This window comes from Sebastes fasciatus, chromosome 4, assembly GCF_043250625.1.
Source record: "Sebastes fasciatus isolate fSebFas1 chromosome 4, fSebFas1.pri, whole genome shotgun sequence".
Taxonomy (NCBI): Eukaryota; Metazoa; Chordata; class Actinopteri; order Perciformes; family Sebastidae; genus Sebastes; species Sebastes fasciatus.
The window spans coordinates 33,799,433-33,826,575 of record NC_133798.1 but is presented as its reverse complement, the minus strand read 5'-3'; the positions used below and the strand labels follow the sequence as shown (position 1 = coordinate 33,826,575).

Here is a 27,143-nt window from a genome sequence, read left to right as displayed (position 1 = left end):
GACGGGCCGGTCTGAGCATAGAGGAGGCTGTTGGCAGGCTACAATACAGCAGTCTGGACAGTGCTGCCCACACCCAGACCACAACAACATCACCTTCTCTCTGCTCTTCTTAATGCCAAAGTAGGCTCAGGCTATTGAACAAAAACCTGCTGATGATCAGGAGGGCCAAAGATGACAGACTAATCATTTGGATTTTAGTCAAATTAGCACTAACGTCAGATAGTCTGGACAGCTGCGCCGCGGTCCGAGGCCCTCTTTGTCAATTTGTAATTTAGGAAATTGCGGCATTGTCTTCCCTCGAGGGTTGACTGAACGGCGAGAGCTCTGGTTGGGGTTGTTTACGCAGCACATTGGCCTCCCCAGTCGCCAATCAATCTCAAGAGTGTCTTTAAGAAACAGAGAAAAAAAATAAAGCACCAGCTCTTATTCTCAGTCTTTTGTTTGTTCAACAGTTCCCTCGTCTGATTTGGAATCGCTGACGGAATCGCTGCTAACAGCAGAACACCCTCAGTGTGTGTGTGTGTGTGTGTGTTTGTGAAGGCACGAGTGTGAGATCCTAACTGTGTGTTTTACCTCAAAGACTCGTGTGTCTGCACCCGGCCCCCTGCTCTCCTCAGAGCTGTAAGAATATCAGGCATCACCAGAAGTAACTCTGCGGTCGGCTTGATTGACGCGAGAGGCCTCACCACCAGCCATTCAAGGCACATTCTTACGGGGATCTCATATCGCCAAGGGTTGGCCCGAGCACTCCTGGTGCCTTCCAAGGAAAATAAGCGGCGTGACATCAGGGCTTTGTTTCAACGGCGAGGCCCCTTCTGTTTGTGTTTAATATCGCTCCGAGAGAAGTGGAAAGAGGGCCAGCCAATTTCTTCTCTGGCCCCAACCGCTGAGCCTGGCGCTTCGGCGGGGAAGCGACGGTGGTCTCGTGTGTCTGCAGCGCAACACTCTCTATCCCCCTCTCTCTCTCTCTCTCTCTCTTTCTCTATTGAGCACTCTTTGCTTTTGGATCTCTGGTCCCAGGAGGCTTTGCAGTTTTGACTGCAGGGAAATCAGATCTCACAACACTGGGGGCGGTTTAGGCTGAGGGGGCAGAGAGTAAAAACAGAGAGAGCGAAAGATGGAGCTGGAGATGGAGATGGTGGAGAAGATAATATGAGTTCATCTTGGAACAAAAATGAGAGACAGAGGAAAAAAGGGAGAGAGTCAGCGGGAGATCAAAAGACAGGACAAAAGGAAGACAGAAACGAGGGGGGAGAGTATAGATGAGGTGAGAGTAACGAAATGAGAGGAAAGCAGAAAGAGAAAGACGGAGAGGAGGGAAGTGAAGGCCAGCCACGTCTGGGTGGTTTTCCTGAGGACAGGCTCTTTGATACTCCAGCACTCACACTCCAATGCATTTAGACAGGGGTTGACAGTGGTTTCAAGCAGCGGTTTGTCTGGCTAGCTAGCTTTGATTTAGAAGACCCTGGACTGCGGGCCGAGCATTTGACTCTTTGATTTTTGTTGGATGGAAAATCAGTACAGGTTTTTTTTTTTGTAACATTTAATGTTATCCTCCAACCCCGAAGGCAGATGGCTTATACTTTCCAAGTCTTTTTTTTTCTATTATTTTTACATTATTTTCAATTGACTCATGACCAAGATGTAATAGCAGTATGACTACACCTACTTAAAAAATGATTGTTCACTATTTGTCTTTTGGATTAATGTTAGTGAAGAAACTTAATGCAATGACTAACCGTATGAGACAAGATTAGTCTTGAGCGTTTTTGAGACTTATAAAGTATTGTTTGCGATCCTATTTTTATTTGACTATTAACATTTACAATTACAGCTCTGCTGTGAAAGCCAAGACTCTAAAAAGGTTATATAGTCAGAATAACAAAAACAGCCCCATGGCTGATTTCCATTTGTGGTTCACATTGTTTTTTGAAAAATAAAGCCTTTAATTGTGAGCAGCACTGAGCCAGGCATTGTCTAAAAAAGCTAATTTCCATGCACGCTCATATTTGTGCAGAACCGAGTAATATATATCCAATTTTATAGTTAGTCAATATTAAACTTAAGGAGGATTCAAGCGAAGCATTCCAAAGTTTTTTTGTAGCTATTGTCTGGATATATTTCTAGATGCAAATCGATATACAAGCTGCTCCCGGCATCTGCTCAAAGAATAAGTGTCAGAGATGGATCGTAGTTAATTTATTTAAAATAAAAAGAATGTTTTACTGGATTGCCTCCCTGATAAACACTCGCCCCCTTAAACAAATCTTCCATTTGTGTGGGACGCTCCTGTCAGATCTAGGTGTGTGTGAGTTTCGTGTGTGTTTGGCTCAGAAAACACACCCATCAAGAGGATACAGCGGGAAAAAAACACACAACAGGATCAAGGGTTTGGGGGGGGGGGCACAGAAGAAGAGAATAAAAGAGGAAAGCCACTGACTAGCTGCTGGCGAGCGATGTTAATAGCCTGTCGGTTTTGCTGGTTTCTTCCCTTTTTGCAGCAGCTGTATGCCGCCCAGCTGGCAAGCATGCAGATCTCACCAGGAGCCAAGATGGCTCCCCTCCCGCAGGCTCCCAACTCCTCCGGTCCCCTTTCCCCCTCCGCCCTGAAGAGCGAGAAGCGATCATCCAGTCCCGTCGCTCACATCAAGGTGAGTCCGTTGTTGTAAAATGGTTCATGTGGAAGTTGTTTATATGATTCAACAGGATTTCACACGAGCCAGGTGGACGCATTTGTGATCGCAATTCAGGACGGATCAAGAAGCAGCAAAGACAACAGCACCGTGTTGACTATATAATACTAAACAAGCAGCTGGGAATTAGATGAGTGTATAAGGGCTACGCATGGGAGAAAAAGCAGTCTCTATGGTGTAAAGTAACAAACAACAAGTCAAAGGAAAGAGTGAGTTCCAGAATATATATGATAGGAAAACACACAAGAATAATAATGATCGGTTCAAGTAAAAGTGAGAGGCTGGAAATTTGGAAGTTGTTGAAACAACAAACTGCGCGTGGCCCCGTGCTTTTCAGCGACAATTAGAAACAGCTTATTTAAAAGTCACACACTAATACACACACACACACACACACAAACTCACAAACTGACACTGGCGCTGGCTGCTGTTTGGCAGGAGCCCAGAGCCCTTCACTGGAGAGAGCGTACGCCTCATCTTTACTCGACGACGAGGCAGTAATGGAAGCCATGTGTGTGTGTGTGGGGCACAGCTGCAACCGGCGTCACAATAGACCGGCGTCAGAGCTCACCGCACTCAAACAGTAGTGCCGTGCCCCTCCGAGCTCCCCGCCCTCCGCTGCTAACCCCCGAACACACGCTCAGCCCACCCCCGACTTTGGCATGCCACCCGCAGCCTAATCCCCCACCCCCCCACCACCACCACATCTCCCTCCTTCCTAGCCAAGCCCGTCCTAAACTCCTCTCCTTCTCAACGCTTCCCTCAGCGGAAGCTGCAGCTCCAAATTAGATCCACGTTCATTAAGCGTTCGCTGCCAACACACAGAGCCGCAGTCAGGCCGCGTTGACGTGCGTTACACCACTTTTTCCTTTTCCAGGGGATTCCTCGTGAGGATCAATGTGGTCGTGAAGCTTTGATTAGGAATAGAGGAATTGCACAAAGGTGCCATTGTTTAGATTAGAAGGTACACGGCAACGTTTTTTTCCCCCCTTGTCAGGTTCACAGAGGTTAGCAGTGGAATTCATTTATTGAAGGGCAAAAACGTGATAGGGATGACTGATCAGTGAGTGGGAGCATCACTTAAGCACTTCAAGGGATACTTTGGACAAAATTGAAAATCAGCGGCTGTGGTCATTTTAAATTGAATCAATTACACTTCCAATGGCGACCCATTTCCACAGCAGAAACATATAGTTTTACCAAAATGTTGCACTATATACCACCCAAAGCTTACCGTGCCTATGGATGTGTTGACTGCATTTTTTTCCTGCATAAAACATTTGCAAAGTAGATTTTTGGAAGAATTTGATTTGAATGTTTGTTTGCTAGCAGTCTTCTTCGTCTTCCTCGCCTTTGTTGCTGCATTAGGCCCTGATGATCACACAGTACACGTTTTGCAGGTGGACAAAACTCGCGGCGCACCGCAGCGCCTTTTTTTCCCCCGATCACACAGAGCGTTTTTTTTGCAGTTTGCTTTATCTTTTTATTTTATATTGTTGCTAGGCAACCACCAAGTGAGTGCTAACGGCACCTTTGATACAAAACATGAACTGTGTGCAACCCAAACAAAAAGTGCTTAAACCCACTGTGTCTGACCTTACCACGTTTCTTGGTGAATTAGTGACTAGATGTTGATCAATGGAATAGAGCGGAAACCATAGGCAGGCCTGCGTATCGCGAACCTGCATGCATGTGCGACATACCGACAACACTCTTCAAAACATTGCCTCACTGCGCTACTAGTGGTCAAAGACTCCACAGGGTATAAACAAGTCTTAGTGACACTGAATTATAAGCAGGACCACATACTAATGACACACACACACACACGCACAAAAACACTCACAAAAAAAAATAAAAAAAATTGTGACCCATTGCTTGTTGATATGGATTCTTTAAGTTACATTCTGATTAGGGGTGTTGCAATGTACAGATATTGACAGCATTTTTAAGAATGAAATTAAATCAATTTTATTTTGAGATGAAAAATTGATATCATGTTAATAATACACATATAATATGTAAATAATGCAGAGCCTCTTAAATCATTTTATAGTTATGGTTTCAGACTCACTCTCCACTTCCCTACACTAGTATTTTGAGTGTAAATTATTTGCTAAAAAAGAGACAAAACACAAAATAATCAAAGTTAAAGATTCATTTTTTTTAATTGTTATCGTTAATTCTTTTGGCCACAATAATCATGTGTGAAAATCTGATATTGTGCCACAGTTCTGATACAGATCCTGATATATTAAACTCTGTTGCGTCCTTTTTTACTAACAGGAGGAAGGATCCACACAGCCATTGAACCTCTCAGCCAGACCCAAGACAGCCGAGCCTCTTCGCTCCCCGACGTCCCCGACGCACAGTCTGTACTCCGGAAACAAGACCAGCCCTTCAGGCATGGGCAAGGGCCGCATCCCAAGCCCCCTCAGCAGCATGGGCAGGAACACCTCTCTGGGTAGGTAACAAACACACTTTTACACCAGCGTTTCCTTGCCTAGAATAAATACATTAGAATTGACTTTACTGACATGTTCAATAAGAATCACATGGTCTAAAAGCTGCTTCGCCATGCCAAGAAAACTAATCTGAGGGGAAACAGTGACTACATATACATGCCGTCCCGCACACAAACAAACACTCAAGACACCAGCGTATTGTTCACATCTGTACTGTACATCCATCCAGAGCAAACATGTCCTCGCTCCAGCGTTAAACTGTGTCTTCCCCTCAACCGGAAAAACAAAAACATCACCCACCCAAACACCTCCCTCCTCCCCGCCACACACAGACAAACCAGGCAGCGTCGCATGAGTCTGATAGACTGCAGACACCTCAACCCCACGAGGAGACCTGTGTGTGTGTGTGTGTTTGTGTGTGTGTGTGTGTTTGTGTTTTACAGGAGTCCAAAGCCCTGTATTTAGCCCCAATGAAAACCCCAGCAGCGGAAGCAGTGAAACCCAGCACACGTTATTTGGTTTTTAAGAGCTTCCTCACATCATTGTCTGCCCGCGCTAGACCTTTTATGCCCCTACCTCTGCTATCTGTTATTAAGGCCAATCTAAACCCTCTCATTATATCCCCCCAGAAAACAATTTCGCCAGCTCCTCTGGAGTGGCTTTGAGGACGCGACGCTCGTGTTCCCTGCAAAGTTATTTTTTGCCCATTTTAACGGCCACCCAAGCATACAGTGCTTCCTACTTGTCTGCTAATTAAACGAGGAGGGCGACGGAAACTTTGCATCCCTTTTATTTATTTATTTTTTTCTCTCATTCTTCAAGTGTGCATCGGTTTCAAAAAGTGTGAAGCGCGGCACATAAACAAGGGGGAGGAGGTTCTGTCGTGTTTAGACACAAGTGGACCGGAAAACAACTTTATAGCAACATTTGGACCCAATAAGAGTTTGGAAAAATATCCCATTTTTTATACAGATGTTTAAATATTATTTCATAGGAATTTGTATGCAGCCATTCTGAAATTTTTTGGTTCTCAGCACATGAAGTAGCATTTAACCACACACGTGCACCAAACTGGGTTAGAGTTGTGGTTCAACAGCATGCGAATCAAAACCCTCTTTTTTTTTAAAGACGACATGTTATGCTCATTTTCAGGTTCATACTTGTATTTTAGGTTTCTACTAGAACATACTAGCTTTAATGTTCAAATTATTTTTCTCCTAAAGTCTGTCTGAATATACCTGTATTCACTCTCTGTCTGAATGTCTGAATGGTTTGTTGAATCACATGTTTTCTGATCTAGACAACCCACAAAAAACTGACTGGGTTGTCTTATTTCACAGTTTGTGGGTTGGTACTGTAAACGCTCCAGATACCCAAATGCATGTGCACAAGCACTGGAAAAGCGAGTTTTGCTATACAGATGAACTGCAGACTTGGAGCATAAAAGCATTGTTCAAATATTAAACTTATTTACAATGGTGCCATATAGCACTTTTCTGACGTCTCAAGAACCATTAGAAGAACTGGTACTTGTTTTGTAAAGACTACAATGGGATTCATAACATAACATAACTTTTTTAATTTCAGTAAGTCCTGGTACCTGAACTGATTTGTTAGATGCCTAAATATTCTCAGCTTTAGTATGAGAGATAGGGTTCTACATTTACATATAATTTTTACTGCCAAAGTTGGAATGATTTTTGTCATTTCACATGAGGTTTCTTTATTTGTGGGTTTCTCTGTTCTCTTCTCACTAGTTTGAAGTGGCTTTGTTGGGGGAAAAAGTGATGTCACATACACGAACGCCAATCAGAGCTTTTGAATCGGAATCTGATGACAGTCGGGGTTGTTTGCTCATGTTGCCTTGCTATTTTCAATCAAATCTGATCAAACAACTTATTATAGTGGGGCTGTGTGAGGTATTTATGCATAGTCAGTGTATTACATACAGTAGATGACAGTTGGCACGCCCCCTAGTATGGGGAAACAGACAGGAGTACCGGCACAGGAGCAAAGCAATACAGTGCTGTGGACGGGGGCGGTAGAAAAATGTTTTTTAGCCACCTAAAAGAAAGGCTCACCTAGAAAAAATCTATATCGGTTCAAGTGTATGCTAGATTTAGAATATTTTCTGACGACGAACTGAACTGAAAGTGAAACGTATTTATACTGTTTTTGCCATTTAAGCCCGCTGGCTTTGGAGAGAGATAAGTGTAGATAAGTTTCACTTTCAGTTCAGTTCACCGTTGGAAAGGAGAAGGAAGGGCTGTCTGATGGCAAGATAAAGCTGTGAAAATATTCTAAATATAGCGTACACTTAAACTGATATTGATTTTTTTAGGTGGGCGTTTAAAGGAGGCTAAAATACGTTTTGCTCGTCCCCGTCCACAGCAGTACATTGCTTTGCTCCGGTGTCGGTACTCCTGTTTGTTTCTCTAAAATGGGGGCGAGCCAACAGCCTTCTACTGTAGATAATACACAGACTATGGATAAGTACCTCATACAACCAAACTTCAAAAATATCCCTTTTAATAGAGAAGGTCAAAAACTGCTTTTTGAGTCAGTAAATATAGCTGAGATTGTTTTTTTTTTTCTTAAACTTTAATTATTCACTCTTTAGTCGTTCATATTTGATGTTGATGAAAAAGGCATCATTAAAGGAAGACAGAAATTAACCCTGACCTCTCGTATTGAAGCCTCTTTGCTTTCCTGCCAGTCAAAGTGACAGACAGTTGTCCCCCCTCTCCTATTCCGTCCTCCCCTCCCCTCCCCCAGACATCCTGTCCAGCCTCAACTCCACGGCGCTGTTTGGGGACCAGGACGCGGTGATGAAGGCCATCCAGGAGGCCCGGAGCATGAGGGAGCAGATCCAGAGGGAGCAGCTCCACCACCAGCAGCAGCAGCAGCAGCAGCAGCAGCAGCAGCAGCCGGGACACCACAGTCTGGAGGCCAAACTGTCGGCCCTCAGCGGCATGACCCTCAACAACGGCAACAAGGTTAGAGAGGAATCACATGTGGCTACAGAAAAAAAGGTTCTCAGACACACAGACACACTTCACTGATAAGGTCTATAAGAATCACATGGTGTAAATGCGGTTTTCAAAGGCATTTTCTTTCATGTGAAGAAAGAATTCGGGTTCAAACATGCAGACACGAACATACAGTACACTACACAAATGCAAAGACACATGTACTGTAACGTTACGGTTCATGTGACACACACCAGCAGGCAGTGGGGGAAAGTGACATTTACACAAGCACTGTACTTTGTTGAGGTACAATTTCAAGAGTTTTCTTTTTCTATCTTAAGCAACTTTGTTTCTTTGTCTTTTTGCTTAACTGTGGAGGAAAAACTCAGCAACAATATTTGTCTGCACTTTATTTAACCAACATATTTAGAGTTTTTATTTACCAGCCTTTAAAGGAAGCTGTACCTCCAACATAAAAAAAATATAAGTAAAGTACTAGGGCTGTCAATCGAATAAAATAGTTAACGAGTAGTAGTAGTAATCACGATTAATCGCATGATTGTCCATAGTTAATGGTGATTAATCGCACATTTTTTATCAGTTCAAAATGTATCTTAAAGGGAGATTCGTCAAGTATTTAATACTCTTATCAACATGGGAGTGGGAAAATATGCTGCTTTATGCAAATGTATGTATATATTTATTATTGGAAATCAATTAACAACACAAAACAATGACAAATATTGTCCAGAAACCCTCACAGGTACTGCATTTAGCATAAACAAATATGCTCAAATCATAACATGGCAAACTGCAGCCCAACAGGCAACAACAGCTGTCAGTGTTTCAGTGTGCTGACTTGACTATGACTTGCCCCAAACTGCATGTGATTATCATAAAGTGGGCATGTCTGTAAAGGGGAGACTCGTGGGTACCCATAGGACCCATTTTCATTCACATATCTTGAGGTCAAAGGTCAAGGGACCCCTTTGAAAAGGGCCATGACAGTTTTTCCTCGCCAAAATTTTGAGTTAGTTTGGTGCGTTATTGAGCGTTATTGAGCGTTATTGAGCGTTATTGAGCGTTATTGAGCGTCCTTCGTGACAAGCTATTATGACATGGTCGGTACCAATGGATTCATTGGGTTTATATAGTATTATATGGTGCTGGTATCTTCACTCTAGCTTTATAACTGAGCCCGCTACAACCTAAAAATCACAAGTTGTGTTAATGCGTTAAAGAAATTAGTGGTGTTAAAATTAATTTGCGTTAACGTGTAATTATCGCTTTAACTTTGACAGCCCTGAAAAAAAAATAAGTAAAAGTACACAACAAAATGTCAAATAATCGATATATAAATATATATATATACAGTATATATATAAAGCCGTTGTACATTTCCTAAAGAATATCACCCTCTTAGTTGCTTATACTTGAGCACCTGGGCAGTACTCTTTCTACATATTTCTAAATATAAGTAAACTTTTGAATGCTACTTTGTGTATTTTTACAATGTAGTATCACTACTTTTCCTTCAGTAAAAGATGTGCACACATCGTCTAAACTGCCCGCAGCTAGAGGAGCATGCAGAGTGATGTGGGGAGGAGAAAATGGAAGATGATCTCTTTTGCATTTATCCCTATAAAGCCTTCAGATCCACCTAATATTCTCTTTTGCTCCTTTGCACACACACCGACACACAGACACACATCTGTAGATCTCCTCGCTTCTATGTCTTATTTTCTCCAGTATTTTGTTGGCCGAGTGTTCAAGGTTTCTTGTGCATGAGCCTGAAGAATATTCATGGATGATATTTGGCGTTGTTTGGCTCGGGCTGCAGCTCTTGAGGACTTCTCTTTTCTCCTCTCATCTCCACGGCCACCCAGAAGCCAACAGCTTTGAAGAGGGAGCAGCTGGGCCAATGACAAGTGATGGTTTTGGCGTGTGAGCGTATGTGTGTGTGTGTGTGTTTGTGTGCCTGCCTTGACTGAGACTGAGTGGGTGTTTTTTTGGGAGAAGAGATGGTGTTAACATTAGTGTGTGTGTGTATAATGGAGTCCAGCTCTCCACTTGCCCTGGAGGGGGGATCCCGGCCTCGGGGTTTTAGCCCAATTAAAGGGCCTTTCTCTGGGAAGGGACCTCCCCCCCTCCACGCTCACCTCTTCCCCCGCTCATCTCTCCCCCCTTGGGCTGAAGGAGACAGGGCCTTTGTAGCAGGATCTCATATCCAGAGGGACATCCATATTCCAAAACATCTTCAATCAGCCTGATCAGCCAATCACAGATTCCAGGGATCAGACATTCACTAAAATAGGGAACATGATTAGACCGGCTCTCCTGCGCAATTGATCCCATGCTGCTCGCCGGGATGAGGAGAAGGAGGAGGAGAGGAACTCATGAATATTTTAGGGGTGGAGACTTTGAACCCACCAACCCCCAAGTAGGTCACGATCGGTGCACTCCAAGGATAGGCTGTTTTGAATTTTTTTTTTGGACTTGTTTGCCTCGCATCTTCAGGAGGAAAACATCCTAAAATCGGGCAAAATATATATCTCCGCTGTACTTATCTACAGTCCCAAGTTGACTTTTTTTTTTTTTTTTATAAGTGATTATGCTAGTAAACACTGAGAAGCTCATAAATATAAATTATACAACAGCTTATACTAATAAATTGTTTATTAAGATTTAATTTGAGTTGTCTGCTGCAGGTCTGCTGGAGAAAAATACCACAAATGTTCCCAAATAAGTTTGAGCTTAAAAGAGCTTTTTACACAAAGTTAAAAGTCGGGTTGGGGAAGATTTGAGAAACATATTTTGTTATATTAGTTGAATTTTTTATTAAATCCAGACAACAATCAATAAATCAAATGCTCTGACAAAAAAAAGAAAAAGATCTGGTATCTGCGGCTGTCGCAGGACTGTAATAAGCCAAGCTAAGCTAAGGTAAACTGTCTACCTGACTATGCACACTCTGCCCGTACACTAATTGCACGTCACTGGAGTAATATGTTTATGTTCATAATGATAATTTTGGGGGAGTGGCTTTGGAGGGAGACCTGAAGGGACGGACTCTCAGTGTTGCTGACTAAGCGACTTTCTCTCTATACTTTCGGGACTTTTGGAGCTAGTTAGCAGCTAATGCTACTAGCTACTTTCATTGAAAAAGAGTTGGCAACCGGCTCATTTCGGCTGGATCGTTTTTAAAAATCTACTGTACTCTTGCTGGTTTCTCCAGATCGCCCACCGTGCCTTTAACTTTGAAATGATGGCAGATTAAGGTGTTGCAGGGAGAGCCCCGTGTGCTTCTCAAGCTCTATATTTTCCAACTTTATAAGAACAAAACCAAAGCAATGCAGTAATTTGGTTTATAGCTCCATGCCTCCTAATAAAAAGCTCATTTGGAAAGTCTCAAAGTAATTGTTTCCGGTTCGAGGACGACAGCAGGCCTTGGTGTTTGTTGTCAGTTTGTTATTCGTTACCTAACAACAGCAGCTCAAAGATTCTTTCTCTTAGCTTTAAATACATAATTTTTTCTTTGGGATGGAGAACTTTTTTTTGTGTGTGTGTGTGTGCGTGTTTTTTTTTCTAAAGCACTCAAAGGCTTTGCTCTGTCTTAAACAATTCATGGATGGAACTTGCTGGATGCTGAGAGTGTGACTCACCCGCTCCACCTCGGGAGGCAGCGAGACCGGCTCTTTTTCTTTACCTTGGATTTGTGTGTTGTTTTCTGTTCGTCGAACAAATTTGTTACACTAATCCTCAAAAACTTTGAAGCTCTGGCCAAGCCTTTTTTTGTTTTATGGCATTGTACTAACGCAGCATATTAGGCCTCTTTGGAGGGAATGAGACAACTGCTGTAAACGGTATCTCAGTGTAATAGTGAGCTATTTATTGCCTGCGCTGATTCGACTCGTCGCGGTGACGTCCGAGTATGTGTGTGTTTGCGTTTATTCCGCTTTCTGTTTGTGTATTTTTGTCCCGCAGCATTCATTTCAAGCATAGACGACATAGACATTTCGCTGAGAGCTGAAAGTGATCCTGGGCTCCTTTTGTGTGTCTGTGTGTGTGTGTGTGTGTGTGTGTGTGTGTGTGCGTGTGTGTGTGTGTGTGTGTGTGTGTGTGTGTGTGTGTCCTGGCTCTGCGTTGGCCTTGGCCATGTTAATGTCATTATAGCTGGTGTACAGACGAGAGGCCTGGCCAGTTAGTGGCATTGTTGAGTATCACCTTACGCTTACGTTGCTTCCAGCTGGCCTGCGGCTGCCAAAGCTCACTGAAATAGCCGCCGCGTATGACTGTGTGGGGGCGTGTGCATGTATGTTTGTGTGTGTGTGTGTGTGTGTGTGTGTGTGCGTAAAAAGCTTGTGCCCTTTTTTTTCATCTAAACAGCCACAAAACACTCCCTAAAGCCACTTAAAGGAAAACACCAACTTTTTGAGAGATTGGTGCATTACTCAGCTGACATGTTGTGGATGAAAACACCAAAATCAATCATGTGTCCCCGGTAGGTTGTTCACTTGGGCTCTAACTAATTAAAATACAAACGTCACAACATGTAGAAGTCTGCGTGGTATTCTTAGTTATCTTAAAAAGTGGGACAGCTCTGCACGGGAGCTTCGTAAAGTTTCGATGAAAAATAATACACTGCTTTGAGCCACGAGGGGAACACGTTTCCTGTTTCCATAGGAGGTGAACATGGTGGGTGATGGCAGACTGAGTGCAGGTAAATGTATAGGCCACATAAGCAGGAACACAAACTTCTGTTTTTTTATCACTGCAAGATCTGTTTTCCCACTTTGGGCAATGCCGGGTATGCAAACAATCACTCGACAGCCGATTCTAAAATTTCAAACATTAAATGACGGGGATGTTTTTGGTGTCTGTGCTCACGAAATTTAAACAGTTAAAGCTAGGGTTGGTAATCTTCTTCAAAAATATTTTTGGTTATATTTGTTGAAATTTTCGTTACATCCCGACAGCAATCAATAAATCATATGTTCTGACAAAAAAAAAAATCCAGTATCTGTGGTTGGACTGTAATAAGCCCACCTGCGCACACTCCACAAGCACTTCCATAAGCTGCTAGCTTGACAGCTGTTAGTACTAAAAATAACCATGTTTGTTGTTTACGTCCATAATGATCATTTTGGGGGAGTGGCTTTGGAGAGAGAGGCCTAAAGGGACGGACTGTCGGTGTTGCTGACTTGGCGACTTTCTCTCTAGATTTAGGGACTTTTGGAGCTAGTGCTGCTAGATACTTTCATTGGAGAAGAGTTGGCAACACTGGGCTGGGATTTTTCTGGTGGATCATTTTTAAAATCTAGCATACTCTTTCTCAACATTGCCGACCCTAGCTTTAAGTTGACCGAAGGGCTGAATCGCAGCTGTTTCATCCTAAAGCTGTCAGCAGATCCTTCAGCAGCTACAAAAAAGTGTGTTTGGATTTTTGGACGCTTTACCAGAAATTTGAAATCTGTAAGAAATTAAGGAAAAACCTTCAACACATAAAAAAAAAAGAAAGCTTTTTGTATAAATGAATTGACACAATCGACACAAAATGTCACTGACTAAAAAAGTGAAGGTTGAAACTAGAGCTTCTACCTCGCAATACAAAACTTGCCATCAGGCGTCAGAGTGAACAGAAGTTATATTGTCCTTACCACACTATTTATAAATCATACATGGTAATGAAAGTGTTTTAAGAGTTTAACTTACAGAGTTCGTCATATTAATCGCCTTCATCTGTCGCTTCTTAAACATACATTTCTCTCAGACTTATTCTTAACTTATGCAGGGTTTTTGAAATTGACCAGATCTCTAAATGTTAGGGTCTTTTAATTTAATGAGGCCCATTATAGAGAAATGTATTTTGCCTGTACCCTGTTGAATGAAGTGGGCCGGCGTGCTCACAGTTTTCTGTTGGTAGTAGCAGAGTGAGACTGGAGGAAGGCGAGGAAGGGAGGAAATGGTTGTATAGAAGTTTATATTGGCTCTGCCGGTTGAGTTTGGTCTTTGTAGGAAGTGAGCCTGTTAAACCGACAGCTCAGACGGTTCCAAGTCTTGATTAAAGGTCGCCGTAATGTTGCTGTATTTGAAGCCTGAATGATATACATTATAATAATGTATACTACAAAGCTGAGTCTGGCACCTGCAAATAGACTGTTGAGTGTCTACTTCTTTGGGGTTGGAGCCTCGAGGGGTGGAGGGCTGGTGGCGGTGGTGGTGGTGGTGTTAAGGGCTATGAATAGGAGGAATGGTGAAAAGGAGAAGGAGGGTGGGTGGGTGGGTGGAGGGGGGAACAGAACAGGGCTGACTGACAGCTCTATCGGCACACAGTGAAGTCTGAAGAAGGAAAGAGAGCATGGAGGATGAAGAAAATAGGAAGAGAGGGAGGGAGCGCTGGGAGAGCGGGACTGAGGAGGTTGCCAAACTTGATTGGTCCGGGAGGAGACAGTAAACGGTTGCGGGTCAGCTGGAGGCAGGCCGTGCTGGCGGTAGGCGAGTTGTAACTGTGGTAATGAGCTCAATACGGTGTGGATAAAAAAAACAAAAAAAAACAGTGATGTTTGGAGCGTTACCTAGCAACGGTGGAGAGACGCAAAAACGCCAAGAAGAGGAGAGATCAGGCGGAACAAAAAGAGTCGGGTGTCTCTTAAATGTAGAAATATACATTCAGCGGCAATATTAGGCTGCAGACCCCTATGTGTTAAAATACACACATGTGATTTGTTCCTCCGGTGCTTGTTTTTTGGTTTTAAAGTGAACGTTGCGCTCCTCTTCCCTGCTGTTTTTGTTATTTAACTTGGACATATTTAATTAATCTTCTGCTTGGTTTCATTTATCTCTGCCACTGCCACCTCATTGTGTGTAATTAATTTAGTCCTTGATTTGTCGGCTTCGGAGTCAAGTGCTACTCTCTTTTGCTCCGATTCAGACCTGTGTTAAATAGTAATATCAAGCACGGTAGGTGATGGGTGGGTTTTACTGTCTCAAAGCCATTCAGATACACATACAAGTCTTCCCTGTAAAGTGTGCGTCCTCTGCACTGTAATTGCACTGAACATGCAGGACCTCTCACATTGACTGTTCTCAACCAGATAATCCCTCTGTGATGAAGACAAAAAGCATTTAGAGGAGCGCAATCCGGCCGTGTACACACAATGCAATATGGAGTCTCATGAAAGAGAAAAGAAAAGAAAGTCTATAATGCTGCTCCAGAAGGCAGCAGTCCAGTATCAAACCAGCAGGCGTGCGGGCCAAACCTATTTCAATCTTGACTAAACAAAGCAAAGACAGCTCCTTATTGCATTTGCCACAAGAACTTTCAAGTAGACCAAAAGTAGACCAACCGCAGGGAATATTTGCAAATTTTGACCCAGGTCTGCTGTTAAGCCGCATTTTGGATCAGTCGACCTCTATTGATGCTGTCTTAGTCCATTTTCCGAAAAAGCCTAACTCTACTGTGCGATAGTTTTCCATCGGTCTCCTCCCATTTACCAGGAACATTTTTACGTCTCTAACTATTTAGGATGTTTAGAAATCAGTACAGTGCATCTGATAGAGCATGTTTAGCATCTTTTCGGAACTATAAAGTCAATCAATGTTAACTTTTAATGTTTACAGCTTAAACTTCCATAAGTATGAAAGCATCATCATGAACAATGGCTGCGTTCCCCGTGCAGGCTATTGTTTAGCACTACAAAAAGAACATCTCAGTGGTCTCAAGCCCTTATTCCTGTCTTCAGTTTTCCACTCCTGTTCCTTTTTCTCTCTCTATCTCCCTCTGTCTCTCCCTCTTTCTCTCTTTTCTTTAGTCCTTTGTTAGGCGGTTGCTTCCTGCGGTGAGCATGGCACTGCCCAGGCACATGTTCTGTGGTGGGCCTGATTACAGCCCTGCCGTAGTGCTGACATTGGCCCGCGCCGACTCCTCATCTATAAACACACACACACACACACACACACACACACACACACACACACACACACACACACACACACGTATGCACACATACAAGCCGGCCCCTAAGTTCCACCAACTCTGCCAGCGGCTACCGCGGCATGACTTCACCCGGCAACCATTCCTTGCGTCAAACAAAATGCCTCTGTCACCAGAAAAAGGAGGAGAGCCGAGAGGGAGGGAGGGAAGGCAGGGGAGAGGAGAGGAGAGGAGAGGAGAGGAGGAGTGTAGATGTGCGGTAGCTGTGCGGAGGGTTCGATGTTTTCCACCACGGTTTGGGAGCGTGGTGGGGTAATTTTAGCTGGAAGGCCCCAAAGCGGGCTGCTTGTAGAAGTTATTTGTCTCAGAAGTGGAGTGGCAGGCAGGAGGCAGAGTCAAGAGAGAGCGCATGATGATGGGAGGTTGTGGAAGACATTTGATTAGCACGGCCCTCAAGGGGCTTTGACTGGTCTGTTATCGCATAACCAACATCATGACTCATTTCCCTCGGATACTGTAAAGAAAGCTGCATAAACTGCCCATATTTTGGAGGCCGTGCTGGACTTCCCTCCATGCCAGCTCAACCCAGCCATTAGTTTTATTGTCATTACCATCACAGCCATCCCCAGTGACCCAATTTAAAAGATGCCAGGCATACACAGGGACTTGATCCAGCAATTAAATAATAAAGACTGCATTGGAATTGAAAACTTTTTTTTTCTTTGGCAGCTCAAACTTCAGCAATGCTGCAGCCGCATCATATTTATTTGCAGCTTGCTTCGAATAACCTTTCATTACCGCAGAGGGCCAGCCCTGCAGACGCAAAAGTCTGTCACTGAGTGACTGACTGAGCGATGGAGTTACACGATTGGTCGGCCAAGTGTTCGAGTTTCCTCATTGGCCGTTGCTCTTTCAAAATGAAAAGGTGGGGAACGGTCCTTTTAATGCAAATGAGCCCATCCAGCGCGACGCATCCGGCCAACGAAACTTGGACAAAGCTGTCAAACTAGGCGATCTAGTTCTAAAATGAAACGAAACTCCGCAATGGCATCGCCTATTTCTCACTAGTAGAGTAGATTTTGGTGGATTGTTTAGACGGAATAACAGAAAGTTTACGTGCCATGTTGTGTCCTGTTTGAAACGGCGAGCAAAAAAAATGCAACTGGCTTGAACGGCCAGTTGAGTGGAGCAGCGCGTCCCCTAGTGTCCTCGCCGGACCTGGGGGACATGTATCACAGGATTTAACATTATATACATGACCACTGACTATTTGTGTAACAATTTAGCCACAAATTCACAGACTGACCATACACGGTCCAGCCATATACTCAGTTTTGACCGATTCTTGTTTCTTGTGTTGCAGGAGCGGCTGCATTATGAGACGCTGAGCCAGCACCTGGGGAAGCTCGGGGAGGATGCCGGGAAGATGGTCCATCGAGTCATCGACCTGACGAGACCAGAAGATCTGGATGGTAAGCGCCTCCGCAGTCTGTCTCTGTGCTGTTTTTGTGCCTTATTCTTCTTCCCTTTTTTTGCTTTTCTTGAAGTTGTTGTGTTTTTCCTACTTCCCTGATTCTCGCACTCCTCGTTCTTTGGTTGCTTATAATCTTTGTAATCCAGAAATGTACGTGGATGCGCAAAAGACACGATAGAGAACGGGAGGCTTGAGGGATATCAAAGCAAGGAGTTGCATGAGTTTTGAGAAGCAGAAGCTCAGTCAGAAGCAGTCACATCCTGTTCAGACTAAATTGATACCAGTGACCCTTAACTGCGTGGGCCCCACACAGAAGAGGCCCTACTTCTGGTGTTCTGTCGTCTCAGAAAATCCACAATAAAGAAGAAGGCATCTTCCAGAAAGCCAGAACATGCAGGTATTCAGGGAGTACAAATATTTATTGTGCTCCTCAGGAAGCCACGGTGAAGGACACCCTCAACAGCTAAACAGAGCGCTCAATGTCAACATTTTACGCTCTTGAACATATTTCCACTGTTATTATTCCTGCAAGAACATGACAAGAGGCTGAATTCTCCTCCTTTTTTTCCACGACGAGTGTTTGTGACACAAGATCCCACCCAGTACAAGTATGCAAACAAAAGCGGGCGAAGAGTCTGTTGTGGTAAATGGTCAATGAAGTTTACTGCAAATAAGAATTTGCAATTATTTAATGAATGATGACAGGACTTCCCGTACCGTGTGTTGCACGCAGGTGGCAGATACTGTTGCAAAAAATAACCTTCTCTGGATGAAGTCACTGACTTTTTTTCTCCCAACCCACCTGTTACTCATAAAACACCGGTGTTTACAGGCGATGAGGAGTTGAAGAGTTCTCATTGTGGTTTAGTTTAGAATCAGATGACTAAACGCAGCAGCATCGTCACTGAGATACTATCAGGCGGAAGCAAACTGACTACGGTGTGTACAGCTCATGTGTGTCTGTGTGAGGGCATCCCAGCGAGACCCCCATCACATTTTTGTTATACTTTTGTTATACATCCTCTCCCGAGGATCAAGGACTGAAGAAACAAACAGGAAGTGCTCATCCACGTCAGTGCATGTATCCTGCATTTCAAGCGTGAAAGTATGAAAGATGAATGTGTCAATGACGGACGGGCATACAGAGAAGATAAATGTCATTCCTTTGTGTCCTGTGTGTAGGTAATAATATCACGGAGGCGCGAGTGTTCAGGGAGGCTCGGGGCAGGAACAACGCCGAGCCTCACATCAAGAGGCCCATGAACGCCTTCATGGTGTGGGCCAAAGACGAGAGGAGGAAGATCCTGCAGACCTTCCCCGACATGCACAACTCCAACATCAGCAAGATCCTAGGTGAGATATCGCAGATTTATCTTTGACAGGAGAGACAGAGTTCAACATGAACCCGAAACTCCTACAAATTCCAGGCATGAATCTTCTACTTTAAATTCTGCTTTTGGAGGATTGTCCCTATTTTTTGCTGCACCGACGACAGCCTTGGTCGGAGGCATTATGTTTTCATGTGGTCCGTCTGTTCGTCCCATTCTCATGATCGCGTGATTGTTCTAGATCTCGAGATTTCAGGAACACCAAGCCAATCCAAGCTGACATTGGGCAAAGGCCGGGTACACCTTGGACAGGTCGCCAGACTATCACAGGGTTGACACATAGAGACAGACGACCATTCACGCTCACATTAACACCTACGGGCAATTTAGAGTCAACAATTAACCTAACCCACATGTCTTTGGACTGTGGGAGGAAGCTAGAGAACACGGAGGAGAATATGCTCACAGAAGTGCCCCAAGCCGGGTTTGATCCTACGACCCTCTTGCTGTGAGGCAGCAGTGCTAACTGCACCACCGTGCCGCCCTCATATGTAGTTGGGGTGGAGTATTTTTGGTTTTCATTTTCCCACAAAAAAATCTGTAGTAATCAGTGTTTGTGTTAAATATTAGAAAATGGAAGAAATAGTATGAAAATAAAATGACTTTTTGTAGTAACTTAGAGAGACCTGAGCAGATAATCAGCAGTTTATTTTCATGTGCTCCCCCCATTTTACTCTCGACTTTACTGTTCTTGCCACAGGAGAACCTCATGTACTATAAACCTCAACAATCAGTTTGTTTCCCAGAAAACTCATCACCTTTTGGATGATGCGTTGGAACAAAAAATCTGGGTGAAAATCAGTTTAAACTAATCTTTAAAGAAATCTGTGTATTATTTAGTGAAAAAATGTGTGCATCAACACTTTACAAACACAAAAGTCACGACAAAAAAATGTTTAAGGCTACAAAAGTGTTTCTGCCTCCTTGAACTATCTTGTTCAAAGACAGTATTTAACAGTTGATGGTACGGTTTTCTTCATGTCAGCCTCTGCGCTCTTTAGGTTCCTCTGCCTGTATTTTCTACAGTTCACAGGGTCTATTACCAGCAGGCTGCGGACTATAAGAAGGACTAGTGTGCTTTTAAACCTGGAACACTTCACACACAGAGCTCCACTGTGTCAGCCTGACTAGTGTGATGGATGCATTCAGTTATAAAGTAGCGGTGTTGATACTAACCTCCTCGACACAGATAGCCATTCACGCGGCGCTCAGCACGGCGGTTGTTTCGCGAAATGTTCTGAAGACCTCCACTGTCCGACGCGACGGGCTCTCGTGAGCTCGAGGGGTCGCTGAATGCTCCTCCTGAGCAATATTAACCAATTTTCTTAAGTGGGTCTGTGTTCCTGACTTGGAGCTCTAATAAAGGGGCATTTTGTGTTTCACGAAAAGCTTCCTGCATTTATATGATGTATTATTTGTGCAGAAGTTTCACTGAGAGAATCTAAATTTAAGTCAGATATATATTTCCTCACTTTGATGAATTTTCATAGTGAAATAATTTGATTTAAAAGTTGTTTGCAGTGAAATATGAATAGTACCATCCTATTTTTTCAGTAATTTATCAAGCCTCTTTAGCGATATAGGAACAAAAAGCAGAATTTGTGTTTGTGTACAATGCACGTCTCTCCAACGTAATAACACAGCTGGACTTCGGGGAGTGGGTGGCAGGCTTAAAAAAACAAAAACCCTCCTCTCTGTTTCCTGTGTCACAAAAGTACAAGACTAGTTTGTGATAAACCTTGATAAACAGAGAAGCGAGGCGGGGTGTGTATAATCAAGAGTGCTTTGCAGATGTGCTGCGTTCCTGCGGTAATGGCCCTGTCCACTTGTTCAGAAGGTCCTCTTACCGGGGAAAATACGAAGTACACAATGTATCATTCTTCTTGAGCCAAGAGGGAGCAGAGTGTAATCCACTCCTGATTTTAAACAGCCTCCTTGGTTAAAGACTTGATGCTGTCTGTTCACATGACAACATCCAACCTTAAAAAAAACAGAAATGCTGAAGTTTTTATGTAGTTAACCAAGATTCTGTGACTCTTTGGTAAGATTGATTTAACGTGCCGCTTGGTCTGATCACTGATTCAGTGCTCATTATTTGTTTTACCACAAACTCTGTGCTCAACCAGTATCATGGAAGCAGTTTAGAAAAGCATGTCATATCACTCCCTAAAGTCCCTAAATGTAAGGAAGTTTCAATTTCCTCACTCCCTAAAATTCCTCATATGTTTCACTCCCTAAAATCTGTAATGTTGATTTCATAAGATACATATATGTTTTATGACAAAGCTAATTAAAACGGAAAAAAAAATAAAAAATAGACTAAACCAAAATCTCTTTTTTTAATTTGGTTTAAAAGGCTACTAGCAATTTCATAATAATGCAAATTAATTTGATGATGGTGGTGGAATATCCTAATAACATATCCAAATAATATTAGAAACACAATTAATTAATAATGTAAAATATTTATTAATAATGTAAACAGTCAAGTTTCGCAGCGGCTGATGTAAAGGACCCTGTCTAGTGGCCATGTGTCTGTGGGCTAGGCCGGCACGGTGGTGTCGGGGCGGAAGGCTTCCCAAACCAGAGGTGGAAATTATTAAATTAAATTAAATTAAATAATAAGGATAGAGACTGGGCTAGTTGGATGGATATACTAAATTAAAGAATTGGAAAGTAAGAGAGGAAAAAAAGAAAGCGAGGAAAAACTGGCATGTCCATTTTCAAAGGGGTCCCTCAAGATATGTAAATGTAAATGTGTTCTCTGGGTACCCACGAGTCTCCCCTTTACAGACATGCCCACTTTATGATAATCACATGCAGTTTGGGGCAAGTCATAGTCAAGTCAGCACACTGACACACTGACAGCTGTTGTTGCCTGTTGGGCTGCAGTTTGCCATGTTATGATTTGAGCATATTTTTTATGCTAAATGCAGTACCTGTGAGGGTTTCTGGACAATATTTGTCATTGCTTTGTGTTGTTAATTGATTTCCAATAATAAATATATACATACATTTGCATAAAGCAAGCATATTTGTCCAATCCCATGTTGACAAGAGTATTAAATACTTGACAAATCTCTCTTTTAAGGTACATTTTGAATAGATAAAAAATGCGCGATTGACAGCCCCATAATAAAACCATGGTGAACCCTGCTTTACAGCCCTTAACTGCGGGTCTACTGTCCTATGTCTTTTTGTAATGTTATTGCACCAATAAAAAAAACCTAAAATCTCAAACATTTTCCCCAGGCTCTCGCTGGAAAGGCATGACCAACCAGGAGAAGCAGCCGTACTACGAGGAGCAGGCCCGCCTGAGCAAGATCCATCTGGAAAAATATCCCAACTACAAGTACAAGCCGCGGCCCAAGAGGACCTGCATCATCGACGGCAAGAAGCTCCGCATCGGAGAGTACAAGCAGATGATGCGGTCACGACGTCAGGAGATGAGGCAGTTCTTTGTGGGGTGAGTGCCAGGGTCAGCAGAGACGCTGTCCCTGAACATCATCACTGTTAGCTTTCTGTGAAAGTGCTCCCCAGAAAGCTGCTGTGAATCCTTTGTGTGGAAGATGAAGAAGATGTTTCAAACTCACCCTGACAGTTTCATGTGTAGAACTACAATGACTGCACAGTGTCTCATGTACAGTTTGCCATGGAATTCTTTCTAATTACAAGGTATAATTCCACAGAAAAAAAGCTTGTCCAACACATTTTTTCACTCCGTCTTTGCGTTACATACAATGTTAGAAGGAATTCTGCACATTTCTTAAGAGGGGTCATTGTGCATTGACAGCCACAAGCCTCGGGTCACACACGGGCTTTGTGTCTTGCTCAAGAACACTTTGACTAATTTACTGTTGCACCTGTGACCTTTCAGTTCAGTTGGCTCTTTAATGAACACGCCATCCTGTTAGCCACCTTGGCCCGACTATTTAGAAAAACTAATTAGCTAGATAAAAGATAAAGCACCCACGTTTCATTTCAATCAAGGTATTTTTTTGTTTGTTTCTTAGCACTTTATATATAAGGACTTTTTTTTTTCTTAATGTGTCACAGTATGAATATAAAAAAAAATATTTTAAAGTACATCCATTCGCTAGAGGTTTGTGGGGTGACCATCAGGGTTTATGGACCATTCATGCAAGGTTTCTTCTTGGAACCTCCTGGTTGTATCTGCAAAATCCTTTAAACATTCGCTGAATAGCATTATATTTTTTTTAGAGTTGTAGTCAGTGCTGAGAGAGGAAAAACAGTGGCATTGTCTTAATAGGAACCAGCCATGGATGTGTTTAAAGCCATCACAGTGGCCTGTGCTTGAGATGGATTTACCAGAGGCCACGGCTTTGAATAGGAGCGATTTTTAATAGCTTGTCATTTATTAAATTAGGACAATGCTGGGCGCTTGCGGGCAGTGAAATTGGACACAGACAGACATAGTGGAATATGAAATGTAAGCAGATGTTTGAGAGGGAACGAGAGCGAGGCAGACGTCACGGGCTGAATGCCACATTTACTGTGTGTGGTCAAGTAAATGCAAAAAAAAAAAAAAAGCTTATGATTCTCCAGGCCTGGTCTTTCAATCAAAATCAAATAACCATACTGGGAGCCAGTACACAACCAGTTTCTGGCACATTCCATATAACTAAACTAGTGTTGTTTTAAAGCGTTTCATGTGAGAATGAGTCTGTCGGAGCGCACGTCGGTAATTGTTTCAGGAGACAGAGGAGGGAAAACTGTTAGGTGAGAAAAGTGACAGCGATTTTCCTGCTTTATGTGGCTCATTTGAGGAGCCAGAGGGGCCTGCGTGAGTGATGTGCGTTTACTCTCATTCCATCTATATCTTAACAGGTTATTTAGCTGCTGCTGCTGTGAGTTGGCAGGGAGAGCTCCGTGTTAGGACGTGCCCGACCAGATGAGAAGCGCTGCTGTTTTAACTTAAGTGGTCTCAGAATTAATGTTTTGTTCAAAGCAGTTTGCTCAAAGGTTCTAATGAATCAGTATCTGATCAAACGCCGATCCGTCCACCTTGTACAGTTGATGTGTTAACTGTTGCTATGACCTAATTGAGTGGACACATATGCTGCTCTATGCAAATGTATGTATATATTTATTATTGGAAATCAATTAATTACACAAAACAATGACAAATATTGTCCAGAAACCCTCACAGGTACTGCATTTAGCATAAAAAACATGCTCAAATCATAATATGGCAAACTGCAGCCCAACAGGCAACAACAGCTGTCAGTGTGTCAGTGTGCTGACTTGACTATGACTTGCCCCAAACTGCATGTGATTATCATAAAGTAGGCATGTCTGTAAAGGGGAGACTCGTGGGTACCCATACAACCCATTTTCATTCACATATCTTGAGGTCAGAGGTCAAGCGACCCCTTTGAAAATCGCTAGTTTTTCCTCGCCAAAATTAGCGTAAGTTTGGAGCGTTATTTAACCTCCTTCACGAGCTAGTATGACATGTATTATAAATGAAATGTGTGTATTATAAACCTCTGTTTAACACTTTTCTCTTCCTTCCTTCCTTCTCTTCTTTCCTCGTTTCTCAGGCCTCAGCCAACGATGCCTCTCGGCAACAGCCCGGGCGGAGTAGGAGTTTACCCGGGCGCCATAACCATGGCGACGACGGCCACGCCGTCCCCACACCTGACCTCAGACTGCTCCAGCAACTCAGCCAGCCCCGAACCCGCCATCCCCGTCATACAGAGCACGTACGGGTTGAAGTCCGAGCCCGGCGGCGGAGGCGGCGGAGGCAGCAACGGCAGTGTGGTCGGAGCCTTGACTCTGCCCAGAGACCCCACCAACGGAGACGACGACATAGACATGTACGAGGACTTTGAGGAGGAGCCCAAGTCAGACTATAGCAGCGACCACGAGACACGGGAGGCCGTCAGCGCCAACTGAGCGTGCCTCAGGGTGTCGGTTGTAAAAAAAGAGAAGAGAAAAAAAGACTCCCGTTATACTCAGAGACACTTTTTAAAAACACAGTTTATTATAGAGACCTTCAGGCAAACTTTCAGGACGTGTCGCGTCGTGCACTGAGCATGCCCGGACAGGATTCAAACTCAGCGGACATGCTCAGAGAGTTCTTGGACAGTTTCTCGACGGACGTCCATTTGAAGAAGAAAATGTGACCCAAGAAAACAGACATTCAGACAACCAACTGACAATGAACTTCAGTATCCTACACTTTGACAATCTTAACCGGAGCGAATAAGAGATAGAGGAGAGAGAGAGAGAGAATGAGGGAGAATGGGACAAAGGACAAATGAGCGACGAACACATTACTGTGTGGTTTGTAAAGAGCATGCATGGATTGTGAAGCATCAGGAATTGGTCTTCAACAGCTATTTGGTCTTAAATGTTTAAGGAGTGATTTAGTTTTTATCCTTATGTATTTACTTTTTTTGTGTTTTTGTTTTTTTGTTCTACAGACTTTTTTTTCTGACAGGTCACTGCCTGTACAAACTCTGGACTGTCGGAACTTGAAATTTGAAAAGTTTTAATATAAATCCTAGCTATTGTAATCTTATAGTCTTACTTTTGTTTCTTACGAATACAGTGCATCTACATCTTGTTTTCTGACAAACTGCTTACATTTACATTACTGTTAGTTTTTTTTTTTTTTATATCCCAGCTCAGGTATGATGTGCCAGCTTGTGAATGTGTTTTTTTTTGTTTTGTTTGTTTTCATACAAAAAGAGTGGTAGGACTTATTAGACTGTCAATGAAATAAAGGGAGCAAAATCCCTTATATTACATTATTATTATTATTATTATTATTATTATTATTATTATTATTATTATTATTATTACGTAAGTAAGTAAGTACCCAGTCATTGTACAGATTTACTTCAAATGTGCCAAACCTACATTCACATTCACTCGGGATGTTGTAGTCTTAACTTCCAATGCTGCAAAAAAGTCTTATACAATCAGCTTTTTCTATCTCTATCTATTAGATGAGTTCGTACTCGGTAACTGCTGGCTCCCCTCCTGGCCCAATCACAGGTAGAGCTCAGGGAGGATGTGTTTTCATCACGCTTGCTCAGTCACACACACTTCAATCTCTGGCAGCCCCTCTAAGCTTTGAGATGTAGTAAGAAGAGTCTGTTCTTCAATTCCACTGCATTTGGTGCTTTCATGAACCACATTGCCCATAGTTCCTTGAGGCCAAACACTTAGCACATTGTGCTGTAAGTGCAGCACGGTGTAACCAAACGCTGACATTTAGTATTTGAGTCTGTCCCCTTTCAATCTGGCCAAAGGTATAGACATTTTTTGGCTTAATTTCTGCCAAGACACTTTAAGAGTTCACAAGTCTTAAAAGTGTCCCTTTAACTCTGTTCATTCAGCGTCGTAGGACAGGGGCACGAGCAGCCCCAGAATTACCCTACTGTAGGATAAGAGTTTCTAATATTCTGGATCCCTTCACTGTATTTTGAATTGTGTTTTGAATCGGTACAAAAGTGTACAAAAATGTTACTATTTTTATTAGCCTGTTAATATTTGTAAATGTCTTCTCAGCATCACGTGGGAGAGATACACCAAACTTGTGTTTTAAAAAAAAAAAGAATTTATATAGTTGCAAAAAAATGGGTTTAAGAGGTCTGTTATTTCAAAAAGGGTACCTTTTTTCTACGTTGCATGTATATTTTGAAGATGAGTAAATTATTATGAGAAAAATGGAGGAAAAAATGGTGCATTGTTCTCAAACAGCTTCTCAGTCAAACAAGCCCAGTCAGAGAAAAGTTTTTTTTCCACAGTCTGAACCGAGATGTTCCTCTTTGGTCTTGGTGCGGCCCAGTCAGTGGTCAGCACCATGCTGTGTGAGCACGCTTTTTCCTCTATTTTACTCAAATGTCACATTCTTTCTCTGAAGACACATGCTATTATTTCTATGTCTCTTTTCACCACACTCTGCATTTTTAACATTTTCAACACCTGTGACCTTAGGGTGATTTCTGGGTGCTTTCTGTTTAGCCATAAGCTGTTTCACACATCGTCACGGCTCCATATTTCTGGCAGTTTTTACTTGGGAAAGCTTCACAAGCTGGGACTGAACATTGGTTTTTGCTTGCATCACAGTAAAAAAAAAAAAGCCTCATGCATAGACATTTCTGTTAGTGTCATACGCATCCTAAGCACTGGATATAAATTCTATGTTTCTTTCTTTTTTTTTTTTTTTTTTTAGTATTGACTAATG

General features: G+C 42.8%; 1 protein-coding gene across 4 annotated transcripts in view; it reads left to right on the top strand.

The window, feature by feature from the left end:
• Positions 1-25,692, top strand: part of LOC141766709 (transcription factor SOX-6-like) — a 129,652-nt gene extending 103,960 nt beyond the window's left edge. For 2 of the 4 annotated variants that reach the window (XM_074633779.1, XM_074633780.1), the window contains exons 10-16: positions 2,502-2,651; positions 4,980-5,157; positions 7,934-8,154; positions 17,424-17,532; positions 18,717-18,887; positions 22,175-22,388; positions 24,487-25,692. In XM_074633779.1, the coding sequence (XP_074489880.1) occupies positions 2,502-2,651; positions 4,980-5,157; positions 7,934-8,154; positions 17,424-17,532; positions 18,717-18,887; positions 22,175-22,388; positions 24,487-24,841 (1,398 nt within the window). In that variant the 3' untranslated portion in view covers positions 24,842-25,692. The remainder of the gene's footprint in view (positions 1-2,501; positions 2,652-4,979; positions 5,158-7,933; positions 8,155-17,423; positions 17,533-18,716; positions 18,888-22,174; positions 22,389-24,486) is intronic. The other 2 variants (XM_074633782.1, XM_074633778.1) reach the window with 1 other exon arrangement.
• Positions 25,693-27,143: the final 1,451 nt, after the last annotated feature.